The sequence below is a fragment of the Lipophrys pholis genome (assembly GCF_963383615.2).
Source record: "Lipophrys pholis genome assembly, chromosome: 15".
Taxonomy (NCBI): domain Eukaryota; kingdom Metazoa; phylum Chordata; class Actinopteri; order Blenniiformes; family Blenniidae; genus Lipophrys; species Lipophrys pholis.
The window spans coordinates 20,594,589-20,614,983 of record NC_137642.1 but is presented as its reverse complement, the minus strand read 5'-3'; the positions used below and the strand labels follow the sequence as shown (position 1 = coordinate 20,614,983).

Below are 20,395 nucleotides of genomic sequence, written 5' to 3'. Positions count from 1 at the left end.
GCTGACATTTCCAAAGCAGTTGACATTGCATAAATAACATCAACTCACAGTGTTTACTGCCAAGCATCTGCTTGTAGGGAATCACAACATAACTCTCCAAGCTGTAGGTATGGATGTACGAGTCCAACACATAATTCATGGCTGTTGATCGATTGCCACCCCTCCTCTTTGTGCCAGGAGCAGTGACTGCCATGGTGATTAATTCAGAACGTCTCATGAAATATATATTGTGCTAGGATTCATAATTAATGTCAAAATAAGATGATGGACACTCACAATAAATCAATGCTTTTTAATAAAAATATTGGCACATAATGTAATTGTTTGTAGACTTGGTGATAAAAATTGCTCTTAAAAATTACCCAGTTGAAAAAAAAACAGCTTTGAAAGGTTGTTTTTCAAGACCCCAAAACTCTTTAATCCGGTATTTCCCAAGGTATAATTAGCAAGGTTAATGATCTCATTGTTTTGTGGTCTTGAAGGTGTCCTACACATGTTCACCTCATCTGGCCCTCCCTGTTTTCCCTTTAGTACTCCCCTCGATAACGATTGATTCTATTACCTGCAATTGTCATTGAGACAAGCTCAGCTTTTGATGAATCTATGTGAAGATCTCTTTTAAAATACCAAGGTTGTTGAACAGAAGTTATTCTGCACAATGATGATCTCCATCAGTATGAAGATTGAATCAGTTCACTAATTATTGTGATGGGAAGTCCATGAAAACCAACCAAGAGAGGACCATTCACATTTGATTTGCAATAAGACAAACTCCTTTAATCTTTCTCCTCTAAACAATATAGGCTCCATTTATACAATAATGTTTTCGAGTGAAAATGGCAAACGGTGCTTGGAGCCACTGAAAAAAAACTACTTTTTGAAAATGGCTCCCAGGCTAGAACTTTTCGAAAATGCTCCTCCGACTCCGTCTCCATGTAGATGAACGAAAATGCAACTTTTCTGAAACACTGCCACTGTGCATGTGCACCACGGTCGTAGTTAATGGTTGTTCTGCACATGCTCGAGTAGCTGCACAGTAACAACAATGGCGGCCTCCAGAGTGTCATGACTCCCGGTTCATATTCACCTGAGACTTGTTATAGTTGTAGTTGACAGTCACTAATAATAATCCAATATCAATCCAACTTGGTTGTCTGTCAATATGAATGTCTGTGAATGTTTATAGGGTATTGTTCTCTGCACGCATGTGTGTGTGTGATTTCATTGCAAAAACAACAGCAACAACAGCACTAGTGGCCCAACAAGAGAACTTCATATTTGTAATTCTTTTCAAAACGTTGACATTTAAACGTGAAACATTCTTAAAATGATAATGCAAAAAAACATGAAATTTCAACTGAAACTTTGTGTGAACGGGACCCGAGTAGGAAAAATGTGAATAGTTGCATTTTCCCCTGTTTCCATGGAGACGGAGTCAGAGCATTTTCAGAAAGCTGTGTTTTCCGCCAGTTTCCATGGAGACGATTAGTCGCAAAGTTCCACTTTGGGTTGCCATTTTTTTAAATGTTGCAATTTCAGCGACTCCGAGCGCGCCTAAAACACGACAAAAGGTTTCTGTTTTCTCTTGAAAACATTGTCGCGTAACATCAAATGCCTTAACCTCTCCATTCTGAGGTGATTTAACTGTCCCGAACCATTTTGACCTCTTTGATTAAGATGAAAACGAAGTCATTAGCAACTTTATAAAAAAAAAAGAAAGTCATTACGGAGATCTGATGGTACCTTTTGTGTACAGTAAAAGACCCACAGGCTGCATATGGGTAAGAAACATCCATTAACTGAGGTTAAACGTACATCAGCTGCAGCGCGTAACGGCGGGTGAAGTTTATGTTGTGAGAACAACAATTAAAGTAAAATAGTCTGCAGCTAGCATCAATTCACTCTGGTATTCTGGGCGAGTGTGGAATGAATTCATTAAATATGACCTTGCGTTTTACTCTCAGCTGCAACACAGATGTATTTACTACATCTGGCTTCCAAAACAATAGTGAGGATTTTTCAGAAACATAAAATTGATATAAAAATTGTGTCCTCATTACATAAACCTAGTGTCTGCTTTATGTATCCCAGTCAAATTGTTTGGGAGACATCTGTGTCTCTTTTAAAGCAGCACAGTCGATGCCACTGGAAAGAAAATGGCAATGGCATCACAGGACTGGTCAGACTATTTCTTATTCCCACCTTGCAGACCTGTCTTTTTTAATACTATGTCTTCAAGTGAAATCCTCGACATGACTTGTGTGTTCATGTACCTGAAAAGACAGTAAGTCACTCTTGGACCATCAGAAACTTTTCCATGGCCACTTGACATGGGCTTCCTGCCAAGACCAGCCCCTCCGCAGGAGCCAAACACCCATTGAGGACCCCCTGTGGAGCCGGATCAGCATTATCATCCTGGTGTGTCAGCAGCTCGCTGCCCCTACGGAGGAAAACATGTTGTCATTCTCCCACTGCCTTCATTCTCAATCCAATTCACTCGCTTCCGTCTACCGTTGCCTGCAGCATTCGGATGTTGTCATTTGTGCAGCATCCAGTGAAACTTGAGATACCTGCTACCTCCAACCAATGTCTACTCTGACATGGTCCTGTTCATCTGACTGATTGCTTCGGAGTACGAATTGACACAAGGCAATAAGAAACACTGCCAGCCACGCCGCATTGATTTCAACATAATCTTTGTCGTAACAAGTGCAAATTAAGGTAATTGACACCTTTCTTACTGTGCATGGATGTAGCGTGAAGAGTTCCCTTTGCTCTGTAAAAAAATCAATGCCCTGTGTCCTTTCATCATCTGGTTCACCACCTGTTGTAGAGGCCGTGCAGAAATCAAGCACTTTAAGCCAAGAAAGAGAAGCTGAAACGTCTGCAGGAGATTATTCTTTGAAAATGCGTCTGAATAGACAGTCGTATGGGATTTGTTAAGTGTTTGTCGCTACCTGTCAAATACATTAAGCTCAGGTGAAGTTTGTCAAGGCCGCAATTGTACAATAGAGCATTTGAACCCGGCTACTGAGTGAAGTGTGAACACTTCACCTCCGGTGTTTGATTCCACCGCTCAGCTGGCACGGAGACAGTCCATGCTTTGTTGAGATTTTTAAGTCGGTGTAGAGCCTGTCTGACATAAAAGACCTGCACTGCCTCCCACATAAATAATTCTCGCTCCCAGCATGTGGATGCCAGTGTGGTGCATGGAGGACTGCTTACAGGAAACCGTATGTTTGCACTAATCATCCCCTGAGCATGGAACAAGGCCTGGATCTGTGTTGAGGAGCAGCTCCTTTCACCACACTCGTTCAAAGAGGAGTATCAAGAGCAGTGATTTTGTGTGTGGAGTGGGTCTTCCTTGGGTACGCCAGAGAGCAACAGAGTGGATGGAGAAATGTGTGAGGGTCAGGGGAATGCTGTTTTCCACCAGAAAAAAAAAAGTTTTGGGGAGATATGATGTCAAATATGGCATATCGAGAGCAGCGATTGTCAAGTTGTGAAGCTGTTTTCAGTGCGTCACTGGATTTTCCCCTGAGAAAAATCAATTTCGCCCCCGTTTACACAAGGTTCTCAGTGAAAACGTAACATGTTTATTCTACTTGTACACGACAATGATGCTCGGAGCCACTGAAAACACAACTTTATGAATACACTTCGAGGCCGTCTCCATGGAAACTGGGGATAACTAAACTTTTGGAAAATACTGCTATGGTGGCCTTCAGAGTGACATAACTTCCAGTTCATATTTTTTTGCGACTTAGTAGTCTTATAGTTGACCATCCATAATAGCAATCCAATTTTGTTGTATGTCCGTATGAATGTCTGTTTATTTATCATTAATGTTTATAGTGTATCACTGTCTCCTTGCATGTGTTTTTTTTTTTTTACAAAAACAACCAACAGCAACCACTAGTGGTCCTACATGAAAACGACACCATTTTCAAATCTTTGTCAATTAAAAGTGAAACTTTTCTGAAACAATAACTTTCACTTAAATCATTAGATGTAAATGAGGCCCGAGACTGTCTCTTTGTTAAAGGAGAAAGCGTTTTAGCCCCCTTAGAATCTGATGCTGGAAACCTGTTTGAAAAGGGACTAGAACAACCTGACAACCATCATTCTCATCTTAAAATGGATCGCTTGAACTTTAGGAGGGACCGCACTGTATTTTTTCCATGTATTCACTTTATCCCTCCTAATACCACTCGGAAAGTTGTGTTGGTGGCACAGCCTCTGTGTGCGTCAAGACGGCGGTGCAGTCGGAGCCCTGCCATATGAGGGGATTAGCCGTGTACAGAAGCCCGAGACGGGAGAATCCTGGCTGGATTAGGTTACCGCCGTCCAGACCAAACACAGAAAGCGCACCTTTCCTTTGTCAGGGAGCAGATATAATTGTGCGCTTTTTCTTCCTCCTGCCAGTGGGTCGGCTGTCTGATTTCTTTCTTCTCTCCTTATTGCTCCTTTTGCTTCTACACTGATGGGGGGGGGGGGGGGGGGGGGGGGGGGGGGTCAGGATGTGAGCTTCAGAACCTGACTGACTTTTTAAAAGAGGAGCTGCATGAGTTAGCATCATGCCTGCTCTGCCCACATCTGCCTGGGGCACTGCTACACACACACACACACACACACACACGCACACTCGCACGCACACAGCCCAGATGACCAGCCTGAGGTCACTCAGAGGAAGTCTTCATCAGCCCACATTTTCCTCGTTGTTGTACGTGCAGTACTTAGTAATGACATGTTGGAATCAATAAGACCTGTAAGCGCTAAGCTTTCACATCCATCAGCTGAAAACGATATTAAACCGACCTGAATGTTTGTATTTTAACCTAATTAAGCAGCCTTAAGCTGGAGCAAGTCAAGGTTACCTGTTGGTTTTATGGGCTGTAATATCAAGTGTAGCTGAAGCTAATTACAGTGATTTATGGAAGTTGCTTTTTGGTTAATAGGCTCTCTGAATAATATACATCATCTCAAGGAGAAACAACTCGTCTAAATGTTATTTGTTTTGGAATATAAAAATTAATCAATGTCATATTCTTGTTTGTGAAACATCAAGAGTAGCGGCACTGCCAGTAAACAGATGTAGCTAATTAGCTTTATAGTACTATTTATCATATGAAGGCGGAGGGCAGAGTTGTTAGATTCTCCCATTTTCAACCTTCACAAAGTTTATATATTGTCTCATAACCTTTACTTCAAACTTGCGACCTGAGTTAGCTTCGCTACCTAAAGTGCTATGAGGCAAAAGACTCAGACGTCACCCTGTTTGGATAGCCGTTACAATGTCAACCATAGGATTGCTCACATGGGATTTAAGACCCAGCGATTTGCTGTTTGCATGTTCACCAGAGTGCAATTTGTCTTTTGCCAGCAGTTATTAGCAGTTTTAAGTCCCAACGTAGTTAAATATGTCTACGCCCTGCTCGTCCCATATCTATATCATGGTACTGACAGGACCTGAGAAGAGCCGTTCAGCTTGGCTCAAACTACTTGAACAGTGCTTACAGACAATTGACTACTCGGAGGAATCATCCAGAAATGGCTTGATGTTGGAATATGACTTTTATTTTCTTTAAAATTCGAAACATGTATCATAACTCTTTCAAAGGGGAAGTTTAGCATTGTTCAAATATTTGTATTTCAGTTATTATGCAACAAATTTACTGATCTCGTCCTCTTGAGAACAAGTGTGGTTCCCGTAACTCCTTATCTGCTGTCGGTAGTCAAATAAAGGCTCATCGTCAGAATTTAATCTTAACGCATTGTTTTCGTCTGAATGAAATGTTTCAGCAGACACTTTTGTAATAATCTTTAATTATATCATGTTTGATTTTCATTGCTTACTCTCTGTTTTTCTTTTCCTTCACAGTAAACTTTGACCACTTCCAGATATTGCGTGCCATTGGGAAGGGGAGCTTTGGAAAGGTAAGGCGGCTTTCATTTTGACAGTTTGGACATGATCAGCCAAAACATAAAGACCACTGACAGACTATGTAAATAGCATCACAAATGTGTAACTGACCTGCGATGGCTACGAGACAGGATCAAATCATCTGCAAAACTGCAGCTCTTGTGGGCTGTTCCTGGTCTCCAGTGGTCAGTGGTCTATCAAAAGTAGTCCAATAAAGTATAAATGCGTTAACTGAAGACATAGTCATGGGCGGGCAGGTCAGGATTTCCACACCAAGAGAACAAATAACGAGGACATTAGAAGACCTGGTCTCGTGAATCTAATGAAGCACACAACAACCAGTCGGAGGTGTTGTCTTGGCCTCGCACACCAGCGTAATGGCGTCCGTGACTGCGGGTTCAGACAATGGAGGCGAAGGAACAAACATGGCTGATAGAAAGCACTCAAAAGTACGGCTCCACTTTTCAAAATGAGATGCAGAGTTAGCTCGGTGCAATATTTGCGACGTTGCAAGACCAGTGGCGAGAATACTCCTAATCTGAGGAAGCTCCTGGTTAAGCACAAGATTTTTCTCAAGGCTGAAGAGTACACAATTTTCGACAGTCTCAGTAGATCCATGATGGCAGATCTATCACAATGTTTCCAGAGGGGAAAAGAAAGGAATAGGAGGACCTGGAGCTGGGTTTTAATTTGTGCATTAATAAGTAAATACACTGCTCGTTGTAGTTCAGAGTTTTCATGTTGAAAATAATTGTCAAACAACTGCAATGTTATGATACAAAAATATGGATGTTGTTTTGAGATATTTGTTAAAGATCACATATGGACAAATAAATACGTTAAATTATAAAACGTTGTGCATTTACTACCACATAAACACACATAATAATACCGAAAACCAGTACACCGTCACCCAACAGTGGATGACGGTGCTGATTCCCAGGTACCAGGTACCAGTTCAAATGTGAAAGGTACCCATCTCTAGTAGGATGTCATATTCAAAATGCCTTAAAGGATCCGTTTCTGACATCTTGGAGGCAAATTCAACAACACACCTTTAGAGGTCTCGTGAAGTTCATGTCTCGAAGGGTCAGAGCTGTTTTTAAAAAAAAGGAGACTCATGTGATCATATTGCTGTGGCTTACAAGGGTATGTGTTCCCCACTCGGGATATAATTTGTGAAAGAATCAGTGAGCGTCAGGTTGAACGGTCCAGGAGAAATTACCATCCAATTACTCATATGATGTGTTCACGAGTTATTTTTCCATTTTAGTAGCTGTTATAAACTCAGGTTATGTAATTCTTTGCATAAAGTCAATTGGAGGAGAGCCAGTTTACTTCTCCTGGAGTGCCAGCTGACCTGTTGGCAGTTTCAGACCCCACGTCTCCACTTGACAATGCTGCGCCTGCATTTGTCATCACGCTCACTGGCTCGGACGCAGCGGGGAGGGACAGCAGAAATTGGCACATTGCACTGCGCGCCTCCATATTGCGAAAACCAAATTACCGCAGTTCTTTTCAGCCACGTCTCAGGTGCCAATATCACCATTGGCGGCCATTGTTGATAAAACAGACATTTTGGATTAACTTGTAGGCTGTTTGTTTCCGAGCGAATTCCTTTGTGCTCGCGTTGAATGCCTGGATGAGACTTCAAGTAATGAATTCCGAGCGTTTGTGTGTGTTTTTGTCAACACACGCGCAAATGAGACTCGAGAGATTGGAAGAGTTTATCTTCATTTTGAATCCCAAATATCTCCACTAATATTTGTTCATTACACTTGTGTCTCTGCACGCCTCTGCAAGTTTGCTCTGCTCTGCTCTTCTCAAAACAACCTTTTTTTTTTTTTTTGTTAAAAACATGTCCCTCTGTTACAGGGAAGTCGTTGCCCGATGCTGAATATATTACCATGTGAATTTATGTAAATTTTTACTTATTGCTTTGTTCCCTCAAGCTGCTGTCACTTCCCTTATGATACTGAGGGGAGTCTGCAGAAAGCTAAGACGCAGGGTAACCAGTGTATTCTGAATCGTCTAAATGAGCATCCATTCATGTTTTTTTGGGTGTGAGTTTCATATACAAACTGGGTTTTTGGCTCAGACGGACGCCTGAAGAAGAAAATTACATGGGTATGACACAAATGGTGTCTCTTCTTTTGGCTGAGGAGCGAGGGAAAAAACGAGCCAACTGCTTCATCCAGGAGGCTGGGAACACAAACGGGGGGCCTCGTCTGCGAGCTGGCTTCTGGATGTGTTATATCTCTGCTCAGTCATGTTCACAGCCATTTCCTGTGGACAGACACGCACACATACACACCGAGCAGTTAGACAGATGCTCACAGAGAAATCTAGATAAAGTTTGTCCTTGTCCGAGGTCGGCTCGTCTCGTGATTTTTTTATTTATTTTTTTGTTTTTTGGCCTCAATCTGTTTTCCTGCTGCTTCTGAACACTTAACTGTGCCAGTCTTTAGCCTCCCAGAGAGCATGCTGAAACTACGGGAGATGTAGTTGGGGATTAATGAGGCGTCTGGACCGTGACAAGCACTCAGTATTCATTACAAGACAAAGCCTACTCCAATGTTGAAAAATTGTATCCGAAGACTCCCTTCAATTCTTGTATTTGCTCCTTTTTATTTTTTACGTCAACCTGTATGCAATCACGTTGCAAAAATGAAGTCAGTGTCATAATGTTTCAAATTTACCATTTTTAATATGCTCAGCTTTACAATAATCAGTATAATGTGAGAAAACAAGGACTTGAATGATTTCTCAGTTTATCAGCAGGCGTTGGCAAAAGTAGCCCTGCTTTTAATACCACGTTCTACCACATGGTGGTACAGTGAGTCATTCTAGCATCCAGTTACAAGCAGCAGGAGGATTTTTAGAGTCACTACTTTGTTCATTCCTACATTATCTGCGGTCACTGCTTCTAATCAGTCGGATGTTTCGTGACAAGGTGACACGCAAAACATGAGTTACTGCTGCTGCTCATTCAATGTTTCATGACACCAGAACAGTCAAAAACGTACTCTCATCGACCACTTTATGAGGTACACCTTGCTCGTTCGAGGTTGAACCCCCCCCCCCCCCCCCCCCCCCCTTCCCTTTTACTTACAGAACTGCCTGAATTCTTCTTGGTTTCACATACAGTACGTAGATGTTTCAAACATCCAAGATTTTGGTCCATGTTGACATGTAGCACCACACAGTTGCTGCAGATTTGTCAGCAACACATCTGTGATGCAAATGTCCTCTTAGCTATTGACAGACATGGTCTTGTACAGGCCTTGTTTGTAACAAGTTGTTACTGTTGCCTTCCTATGATCTTGAACCAGCCTCGTCTGACCTCTGGCATCAACAACACGTCTTAAGTACATCAAGTGTGATTGGCTGATTAACCATTTGCATAAACTATCGCTGTTTGTCTTCAATCAAGCATGTGTGAAAACCAATCAGTACTCTACTGTGGACCAAATTGCAAACACCCTGATTTCTATTGTTTCAGATGCCGAGCTGCTCAAACTGTGTGGCTAACATTCTACTAAATGATACCTAAACTTGTTCATTAATGTTTCCTGATTTCATCGATGCAGTTAAATTCAATAATATTCATTGTTTTTGGATGTAGTCTTACCCTTACATCCCCATGGTATGTATAAAGCCTGTATGAGGATGTTGTAAAGAACAAAAGTCTAAAGTGTAAGTTTAAAGGGATTAGCTGTATTGTTATGAAATATGTGTATGTTGCAGCGTGCGTAGGAGACAGCAGGTTCATTGGCATGCAGTAGTGTCAATGCTGTATGTGTGTGTGTGTGTGTGTTGCAGGGCTTGCTGTTGTTCAGCGGGGAGCAGTAAGGTGGGCTGAGGGAGCCGGGGGGGTGGGGGAGGGATAAGCTAGAGCTGAGGAAAACCACCTCCGAAAGCCATATGCAAACACTACTTTGACTTCGCACTTCATCTCCGGGTTCTTCGTCCTCTCCGGGGATCTGCAACGTGAGGATCCTCCAGCACCATCTCCTCGGTCTCTCTGCTTCATCACAGGAGCTTCTATTTGTCGTTTCTTCCCTCCGCTTTTATGCTTGTGAAAAAAAACAACAAAAAAAAAAACCGCACACAAGCTCACGTTTTCTGGACTGCTCACAGTACAAAATGTTTTCTGATATTTTGAAAGCTGAGCAACGTGCAAAACCATTTATCACGCTGCGTGAGTTAAGCTGTACCGGATTGACACTCGACAGTTGCATTGGAGACTTGGTGAAACCTTAAGTCGTTTGCTTGAACGACATTTCCAGACACGTCCCCTGGCAGCCAATTAAGAGTATTGGCAGCCAAGGTCTCTGCGTCAAAACTCTCCTAATGTAACTGCTGCTACACCTGCTGCTTCCTAATGTAGACTGATGCTCCAGCGGCTGGCACAATGGCTGTGCAGGTAGGACCTGTGGAGGCTGTACACCAGAAGGCTAATTTCTGCCTCCGCCTATCGGGAGTCCAGCTCTTGCGTATCCTAACAAAGAAACACACAGTGTAAAGTGGGCACTTTGTTTGAAATGCAGATTTTCAAGTTCCCCAAAAAGCTTCTAATGTGTTGTGAAAATATCTTTTGTTTCCATGCAAATTTGCAGGCTAATCCAAGCACACTCACAGTTTCCCCTTCTAACATCCATCGATTTAGGGGCGACGATGCCTTGGTGCACTCAAATTCTTTAAAACTGTTAGCTGGATTAGACTTATTTTTCTTTCCTTCCTTCTTCTTGTTCTCCTTTTCAGTTAGATAGTTTAGAGTAGTCTTCCAGCCTTGAGAAAACAATTCATAATTCTCCTTCTTCTTCTTCTTCTTCTACGCCTTCTTCTACTTCTTTTCTTTTCATCCTGAGATATGTATTTATCAGTCTCAGGGTATGTGGTAATGATTTAATGACATCTATCAAAAGAATAGTCTGTTATCTTGGTAGCAAAAGAGCATTTACATTCATTCAAAAGGAAATTATAAAATGCAGAGATTATCATTGACAAATTTATGCACTACTTTTCATTTTCATGACTCATTCTTCTCATCTCATTTGTCAGTTTACTCTACGTTAAAGAAAAAAGAAAGTTGTTTCTTTTTGGAGTAAGCTGTTCCCAGATCTCTTCTGTCATGAATGGCAGGTGATACCACGCCCTTTTCTTACCTCAGATAAAATAACCCCCCTCCACCCCCCATTGATACTTTTGATGAATCGGTGCAGGTACCTTTCTCCCTCCCACTTCCTGACATAATAGGGCTACTTTTTTGCCTCCGCCTTTCTTCGCTCTGCTCACAGTTTGAGTCAAGAGTGTTTCAGGGGCATACCAGTGAGGATTCAGTACATTATTATTAAAGATAAAATATGGCATTGATATTGTGTGAATTCCCACCTCAAACGCTGTCTGTCTTCACCTCTGCCTCTGATGTTTGGGAGCATCTGTCCTCCAGCAGATGGAGATTGGAGTGAATGGAGCTGGTGTGATTATTTCCACAGCGGTGGAGGATATAGCTCATTTGTAACATGACTGCTGCAGTGCTTGGAAGGCCATAGACAACCTCAGAGTGAGGATAATTGCCTTCTCCCTCGTTTTTTTCCACTCTTACCTTTCCCCCACCAGCCCATCCTCTTTGTCAATCCGTCTTCTGCAGAGGAAACCGCTGTTTCCACCGCAGGGCTCATTAAAGCCTGATCCTGGAGGGAGATGGAGGGGGGGGGGGTACATGACAGCCATTGGCACCGACAGCAGTTTAGTGACAGCTCCGCTACCGCCAGCAGTCACACGGACAGGTAAAACCTCCAAATAAAGAGAGCGGAGGTGATGAAGGTAGGGACGGGAGGGACGGGAGGGGAGGGGTTAAAGGTAGCCGGCGTGCTCAGCTGGTGGTCTCGACATCTTCATTCCCTTACACGCTCCCCCGGGATAAACTCTCATTAGGACAGGTGAGTGAAGACGAGAGAAACCGAGACAGGCTCTGGAAATAAAGTGGGTGTGGGGAAGAGATGAGTTGGAAAAGGACACTTAGAGAGTAGGAGCTCATCATATCGGGGGGAAAAAGGTGCGTGGAAGGTCAGGAGAAGATGAAGCCATTGCTGACTGTTTTCTCTGCAGGTCGTCCGGGCAGTACTCACAGCGTTCACAGTACTCAAAGAAAAGCTCGAAGTTACTTATTAGTGTTTTCTTCGTCTTTCACTGCGGAGCTCCAGGTGTGAGGACGGGAGCTGGTTTTGCCGAGCGCAGCGCTGCAGCGTGAGCCTCGCCGCAGCATAGCCCACGGCAACCTATTAGCCTAGAAATGTATGCTCTTCCATTACTCCGCACCTCTAAAGGTTTCAAGGAACAAAGCGGCACTGCAGAGATGCTAAAAAGCAGCACAAGCCACGTGGTTTAAATTGCTTCAGGATCCTGAAAACCATCACCCTAAAAGCTTGTTTTCACTCTGATCATGTACTTCTTTTAACGTTTTTACCTCACATTTTTTTAACGGATAAAATTTCAGGGATTATTTTCAATTCTGCGATGAAGCCTTGGTCATGCAGGGAAGGTAATATTTAACATTCTTGAGCTGGAAAGCTGTCAGATATGTTTGGCGTGTTTTCACAAACATACACATTAATGCATCCTGGGCATTGTAATGTTTCCATTAATAACAGGGCTAAATTCTTGCTTGTATTCATTACCATTCCAACCGGTCGCCCCCTGAGAGTACCACAAATATCAGCATTCGCATGTACGCCATCATTATTCAGCTTTGCCGCCTGCGTGAGCCAGAAACGGGAGGGAAAGTTTTGCTCCACCTCCACATTGTTTGATATCTGTACAGCTCCATGGAGAATGAATTGCAGAGACTGTGACAGTAGCTGGCATTTTTGTTCGGATAAGGTTACGTTTTCTGAGTAAAATCAGATGTGTCTTTGTGATAAAATGACTCTCATTTGGCTTTAAAAGTTCAGATAAGAATTCCATCAACCCACAAGTCGGTGTCCTTTCATCACCAGTGCTGCTGCCCTAGGCTGGACTTCAGGATAGATGAAAGACTTTGAGATATTAATATCTTTATAGCCTTTGAAGATACTATAAATTGACATTATTTTAGGTGCGCGGGCCTGCGATTGGCAGGGACTGAAAAACATTTTGACGATAGCACGGTGTACTGGTGGGAATCAGGGTGTGTGTTACACATCTGAGGGGTTACTAGAAGAATCACACAACAGTGTATTGCAATAGACAAGTCGGTAGACCTTGTTGTCTTTGCAATGTTTCAGGTACAATTCTCCATCTACAAAGTGTCTTTGAGCAACACGTTGTACGGCAACCGTCACCATTATTGTGTCTTTGAATGGGTGATTGCCACTAATAATGTTCAAGGAGTTAAAAGTGCTAAAGTGCAATCTTTTGAGCTGAATTATTGATTTTCTGCTACATCATTTCAAAGGTTGAGTTCATTTCTTTTGATATAGTCCATGCAACTTTCCTATGACAAGAAACAGCCAAGATATCATCTCTAAAGTTCTGCAGGTAAATGGTAAATTACGTGGTCATGGACTTCTGGTCATCAGCAAGTCCCCAAAAATATTGATACATCACCATTTTGATTTGAACTAGGATGATTTTTGTTTACTACAGAAGAAAAAAAACGTTTTTTCTTATGTAAATGTAAAAATGCCACATTTTTGATCTTCCTGTAGCACTTTGACGCTTACTACTTTCCCAGTTGGATGTGCCCAGTTTGAAGGATTCGGTGCTGTTTTTTCCCACTTGGAAGTGGTATCATTCCCACTTCACCGTTACTCATGATTACACGTCTACTGACTTCATCCTCAGATCTGGTCAATTCTTGGTTGTGAAAATACTCTGGAAGACCTTGGAGAATGTCTTTGGCACAGATGTTGGATTGTGTTCAAGAGAGGACTGATTAGATCACCAATGTCAAATTTATTTAGGGTCACAAACAGGCCAGTCTTATCCCAAGAGCACTGGAGCACAAAGAATAAATCATGTTGACCTTTAAATAATGAGAGGAATTCAGTTAGATTATATTTAATGATGTTCTAGTAGTTGTTTTTTTTCCCCCAAAAATGTTTTTTTCTCCAGATTGTTGGCCAAAGCCTGTTGGTTGTTTTCACAGGCTGGAGTACGTTTATGTCTGTTCAGTTGTGGGTCTCACTGAACACATAAGGAAGAGCAGTTACTTTTCATGGAAAAAATTATAGTCAGTAGGTTCTTGGGCATGAACATCTGCTGTACGTTGATTGAACAGCAGAGTAATGAAATCACACACACACCCAAACACACACAACAACAACAACAACAACAACAACAAAAAAACATTGTTTTAAACACCTGTATGAACCTGAGGCAGAAAGTCCTTCTGACCTCTTCTTTGTAAACTGCATTTGGACAGAATGGCAGCAGGACTCAAAGAAACCAATCGATCAACTGTGTGAAAGCTAAAGTGCTGGCCCATCAGCGCCGTTTCCGGTCCCTCAAGGATGGTAACGGTGAACTGAGGGACATTTCCTTTAACAGCGAGCGCTATAAACCAAGGCCCCGAGCTGTGAACCGCCTGACACGTGCGCTGACAGACGGTGTCACAGTGTTGTAGCGAACAAGACGAGAATCAAGGTAACAAGCGAGGCGTCCATCAGCGCAGTGTACCTCCTCGCCGACTGACGGGCTTCAATTTGAATAGAGGCGATGCTATATTGAAGTGTTGAGATCTCATTCAACATCTATTTCTATCACGATGTAGGAGCAAATTGTGTCAGGTTGATGAATATGGATGACATGTTGGATTGTTAACGAAACTCTGTGTCTTCAGTGATCCTAAAGAGAATACACTCCAGATGAGCCTCCGAGGCCCTTGCATGCGTCTCTAGTTTCCTTTGCATTCTTTGATGCATGTAATCCTCATTATGCTGTGTGTATATTTTCCCCCACCTTCACACACGAGTGGCTTCAAAGTCTTTCAGTGTATTTAGTATAAATTGGAGGTAAGTACAGACTCCAGGCAGGCTTGTTTGTACATTTGCGCTTTGAGAGCAATTTTCTGCCATTTGGTGGCTTTTCCCAGGAGGTGTTTTGGGAATTTTTTTATTTAATTTTTTTCATGTGAGTTGAATCATGTTTATTTAAAGTTTTTCTTCAGTTCTACGCATGCAGCACAGGAAGCTTTTGTTTTACCTCTTTACTGTTTTGTTTCTTGGTCCCTCACCATTTCTGACGCCAGATTGGACCACATGAATGGTTTGGGAAACAACCATGGCTCTTTGTCAGCACTTCTCTATTTCCAATCCTACCTTTTATCAGTCTCTCATTTTAAGCTCTAGCAACCCACTGATTTATTTAGACAATTAGTGTGTTTGGAAGATCGAAAAATCATTCGACAATAAGTTGGTCTACCAAGAAGCTACACTTGTAAAAGTAAATGTGGTTATATTATTTTCTATTGTGAAAGGTGAAACAATAAACTGTCCAAGCCAGAAGGCCATAAAAGCTGGAAAACCAGTAATAAAATGATATAAAACAATGATAAAAAAAAGGACGTGCATGTTGTGAGAGAAATGCCGATTTGATTAATTGACTCTTGAATTGCTTTTTAATCGGCCCCAGTAGAGTCCACAGGTCATAAATCAAGGAGGAGTGTTCCACTGTATAAGAGCCACTGGTTTAAAAGCAGGAGTAAAAAGTGCTTAGAAATACGTGCTGTTTTTTTTAATGGTGGAGCAGTTGCAGACTACACTGGAGCTTGTTCTTTTTTTTGAAATGGAAACTACAACTGAAAGAGAAACTGGATGTGAAGTATAACATGTAGTCCTGGTCGCAGTGGCCTCTCCTGGCATGTTTCTTTGTTGATACCCGAGGTTGATTGTGTGGCCTCTCATGTGTTCTCACAAAACCAGTAGATATATTCGCTTTCACTGACTGGAAAAGTGTATCTACTGCACCATTTTAGCTTTCTGCTGACAAAAAGTTAACTTCCGACGAATTCAAACCAGAAATCTGTGTTGCAGCTGTACTCACCGTAGGCTTTGGCTTCATTTTACCATAAACAGCTCCGATGAGATCCACCTTGTGACATTTATAGATTCTATGTGAGAGGAAACAGAACATTGGAATCAAATCAGCACTGGCAGATGCACATAGAATCTGAAATAGTATGAAGAGAGAAAAGACATTGATTCACCATTTACAGTAACTTTTTTTGTAAATGTTATTCTGAACTAGGAACAACAGCTTAAACTGTTTTAATTTCTCCCCCAATGATGAAAAATCCCAGTATAACTTCCAGTGAATGCAGTCGGCAGTAGAATGAATGTTTCTCTATGAAAGTGTCCTTTAGGGCCCTGATTTCCTCATGCTGCTCGTCTAAACAGAAATAATGTTACTTTATGTGCTTATCTGTAGATGAGATTATGAGCTGAAAGCACCAGCTTACTTCCTTTTGCACCACGAACCTTCATTTTGCCGAGCTCAGTTTCAGACGTCCAACCCATGACCGTGCTTATTAACGGCCCTGCCTACTGTAATAGTGCATCCTGGAGCTCAGCAAATGGATGGCAAAGCTCAGTAAACACTTTCATTTCCTGCAGGCTGACGGCAGCCGCTGTGGAGCGGGGAGACATCCAGCGGAATGAACCAAATGAAAGTGCAAATTATTCCTCCTTCTCCCTGGATGACATGTTTATCAGACCCTGAAAGTGTGTTTGCCTCCCTCGCCTCTCTCAAAGCAACTCCTTTCTGAAATGAAGCCCTGGCGAGAGAGAGCGGCGCGTGTGTGTAGCAGCGTGTCATGTGTTCACGTGTTTTGAGGTTACCCGGCGCCCGTACGACACTTTATCAACTGGGACTCGCTAAGGACGAGCGCTCAGGAAGTTAACCTGAGGGGACTGATGGATGTCTTTGCTTAATGTATAGTATATTTCTAGTGAACCTAAGTGGAAAGACATAAGGTGCACTCTTTCTCCCTCCCCTCCCCCCCAAGGCTGCGGTCTTGTATCCGTACTTGTTTTCGCCGAATGTGCCTCAGTCGGAGGCTTCTGGCCGAGTTGGCACTTACCTGACCTAGAAAAACAGAAAATGCGCTGCCTCCTGACTGCGTCCACTGAATTTACCAACCAACCTTTTTCTCCTTGCTGCAAGCCCAGCCGTCCCCGGAGCTTTAGACCTTCTGACAACAAGCGATAGGACAGCAAACTGTAACAGAAACACTGAATTTGAAAGAGGAGAAGGGATGTGGGCGGGTAATCTATAGCAGCCGTCCTCTGGAATCAACAGTGATGCTCGACTTAGATACTCAACAATGAGCTTTTTGTGATGTTCCAATAATAAGCACTGAATAACAGCAGTTTGTTTTTCAAGAAACATTCACATTAAGACCAAGTAGAGGAAGATTTATATGGTAAGAAAAGAGTTGGAGGTTGAACTAAAACATATAAAAGTTTCAAAGTTATGAAAAGAGAAATAACTTTTTCCTCGAGGTTGAGATTCCTGCCTGAAGGTTGGGCAGACAAGGACACAGACAGTAGTTATAGGTCAGTTTGCTCTGAAACCTTATCGGACCACGACTCCCAAAGATAACTTTCTACCTGATACTTCGTGAAGGTTGAACATTGGTAATAGAGTCTGTCCCGAGACTTTGACCTTATAGCTGCATAATCAGCATTTAAACCGATTTTCTCTGGACATTGTTCGTGAGAGAAACTCTTGAGTTGTTACTAGAACAAGTGGCTCCTCGTGTTTGATGCCTGTTGATATTTCAATACAGTCGACCGATTCAGGAATGCATGTAAGAGGGAGTAAGAAATTTAGAGAAGCATGTCAAATAAATCTCTAGATACATAAAATCCACAAATCTAGATTCACTCATCAACTCGACTATTGAACTGCTGAACCAGAATCAAAGGATTTGCAGTGAATGACCCAAAACAGAAAAGCGTGGTCACAGTCCAGAGCTACAGTTTCACGCATTAGTCAAACAGAAGATTTTGTTTGAGACAAATTCCACCAGTGTTAGACAAAGAGAAGTTAAGATGGAATGAAGAAACCTGACTACCACAGATGGTTACTGCATCATTTGGACAATAACATCCAATCTCGTTCCCTGTACAAAGCACCTCTTGAGACAGTTATTGGGACTTCCTCAACTCCATGGTAACCAAAGTGCCACATGCATTTCCATAGAGGATATTTTTCTCACTCCTATATTTAGTTTATTTCTCAGCACAATTCCTTCTCCTCCAGCATTGCTTGCTGCTGTAGTTTGCAGGCTAATCTGCATTTTGTATTCCTCTGATTGATAAAAACCCATTATCCAGCGTGTAAAGTCACTTTTCAGACTCTAATGTCTCCATGTGGATTTAAGTAGAAACTGCATGAATGCAGCAAAAAAGAAAATGAAAAATGATATTAACAGAGCGTATAAATACTGCAGAATTACGAAGAGTGATTTATTTAATTTTTGACATGACTTCAGACATGGCTGTACCTTCATTTGTTAAACCGGTCACAGTATCTTAAAGTCATACATGAGAGCAGACCCAGCAACCTACCCTACAAACACATATCTGTAACATTGTACTCCCTTTATCCACATACAGAGATCAAGTATGATGTTTATGTAAACACTGCATTGAAATGAGCGTCTGTCTACCAAAAGTATCATACTGCCCAAACACCAAAAAGAAGTGTGGAGTCCTTTCATAGGCCCTGTTTAAGTGACGTTTAACTGAAAACGCATCAGGTTTTTTTGCATTTTACTTTCATCAAAGTTTAGCGTTTATACAGCAACGTTTTGATAATGATGTCCGTTTACACGGAGATGGGAGTATAGCTCAAAACTACGTAATTAGCATGCCAAGATACGATTGCATTTTCCTCCGTTCACACAGAGACAAAGTCAGGGTGTTTTTGAAAAATTCCACCTTGGGAGTGGTTTTAAAATAGTTGCAAGTACCTTTGTCATGCAAATGGGCATCAAAAAATGCAATGAAGCTTTTCCATTTTCACTTAAAAACCTTGTGTAAAACAGGACCTCAGAAAGATGAAAGAAGAAGTGATTAAAATCTGTTGTAGGAACAGCAGGAGGTCATATTCATGTTGGTTGAGAACGAAGCCCCTTATGATGCAGCAGTCATCCATATTGCTCTCTTCTAATCTCAACACTGTCCTCAGACAACCAGTGCTACTGATCCTTTGGACCCTGTCTATAAACCTCCTTCAGAATCACATGCAACTTGTGCTTGTGCAATAGAAAGGTCATCGTCATGAGCGCCCACTCTGTTAGCACATGAGCCCTCGGTCAGAGAGTGTAGTGACATTCTCCCAGATTAAGATGTCTCCTTGTTCCAAGTGAAAGAAAGTGGCTGTGATGACGGTTTAGATGAACTGGAACTGTGGGTTATCATCATTGTACCGAAGGAGTCAACATGGAAACGGAAAGTTGATGTCCGGTCAGAGTGGCTCACATTTTTCCACATTGAGGTGAAATTGAGATAAGGTTTGAACCGGTAAAAGCACTTCATGGTCTCTTTGCTGGTTTGGAACAGTTTTTTTTCCCCGACTTGTATGTGTCCCCATTTCATTATTCGTTTTGGAGTTATCTCAATATTTTTTGGACATAGAGGCACTGACTCCCCCGGATGATGCAACCGCTTTGAATTCGGACACCAGGATTATTTGTTTCATGTACCCATTTAAAGTTACAAAGGGCGATTCATTTATTTCTGTTTTACAAAAATATTATTTCCCACTTTTCGCAAGTCAGAAGATATTGTGTGCAAGTGAGCTGGGGACGTACGTGACGTTTTAAGATCCCTGGACGGAATTCTGAAAAGTTGCCATTGGTCTGTTTTACCTTTGTTGACACCTTGTACACCAAATTGCAATACAAATAACAGAGACATCAATGATGCAAACTGTAGTTAATTGCAGTGTTGGAGCCAATGCTTCAGAAGCGGAAGTTTTGAGTGTGTGCATGTGGTGTCTGTTGGTTTGTACAGTAACTTTACAGCAAGAATGTTCCAGTTTGCAACCTGCAGGCGGACGGAGGAGGGTTTTTTTGGGGGGGGGGGGGTTACATGTTTTTTCTTCCACAATCCAAAGATATGCTTATGAGCTGAATTGGCATGAGTGACTGATCTTATAGATGAAGATTCTATGTGCACCTTCTTTTAATTTGTCTATAACTAAATATTTTAAGTCGAGTGTCGTTGAGGGATTCGCCAAGCTACATGGACGATAGACTGATGACCTTGATTTGCCTCATGCCTCACCCAACGTCATGGATGTGCATGGCTATAAATGGCTTCACTACAACTTCCAGTGTAACAATTGAATTATTGCATGAGTGAGATGTAAATATATATCATTCACCTACTGACGTGTTCTTTTTTTTGGAAACACATCTCTACATTTCTGTATTGGATAGTTTCTAGCAATCTGTCTTTTTATTGATTCTGTTTGCACCCT

The 20,395-nt window shown here is 42.0% G+C and overlaps 1 protein-coding gene across 1 annotated transcript in view; it reads left to right on the top strand.

Moving 5' to 3' along the window:
• stk32c (serine/threonine kinase 32C) overlaps positions 1-20,395 on the top strand; it is a 101,003-nt gene that overhangs the window by 24,140 nt on the left and 56,468 nt on the right. Inside the window, exon 2 of the mRNA XM_080481058.1 lies at positions 5,882-5,937. Coding sequence (XP_080337184.1) covers positions 5,882-5,937 — 56 coding nt within the window. The remainder of the gene's footprint in view (positions 1-5,881; positions 5,938-20,395) is intronic.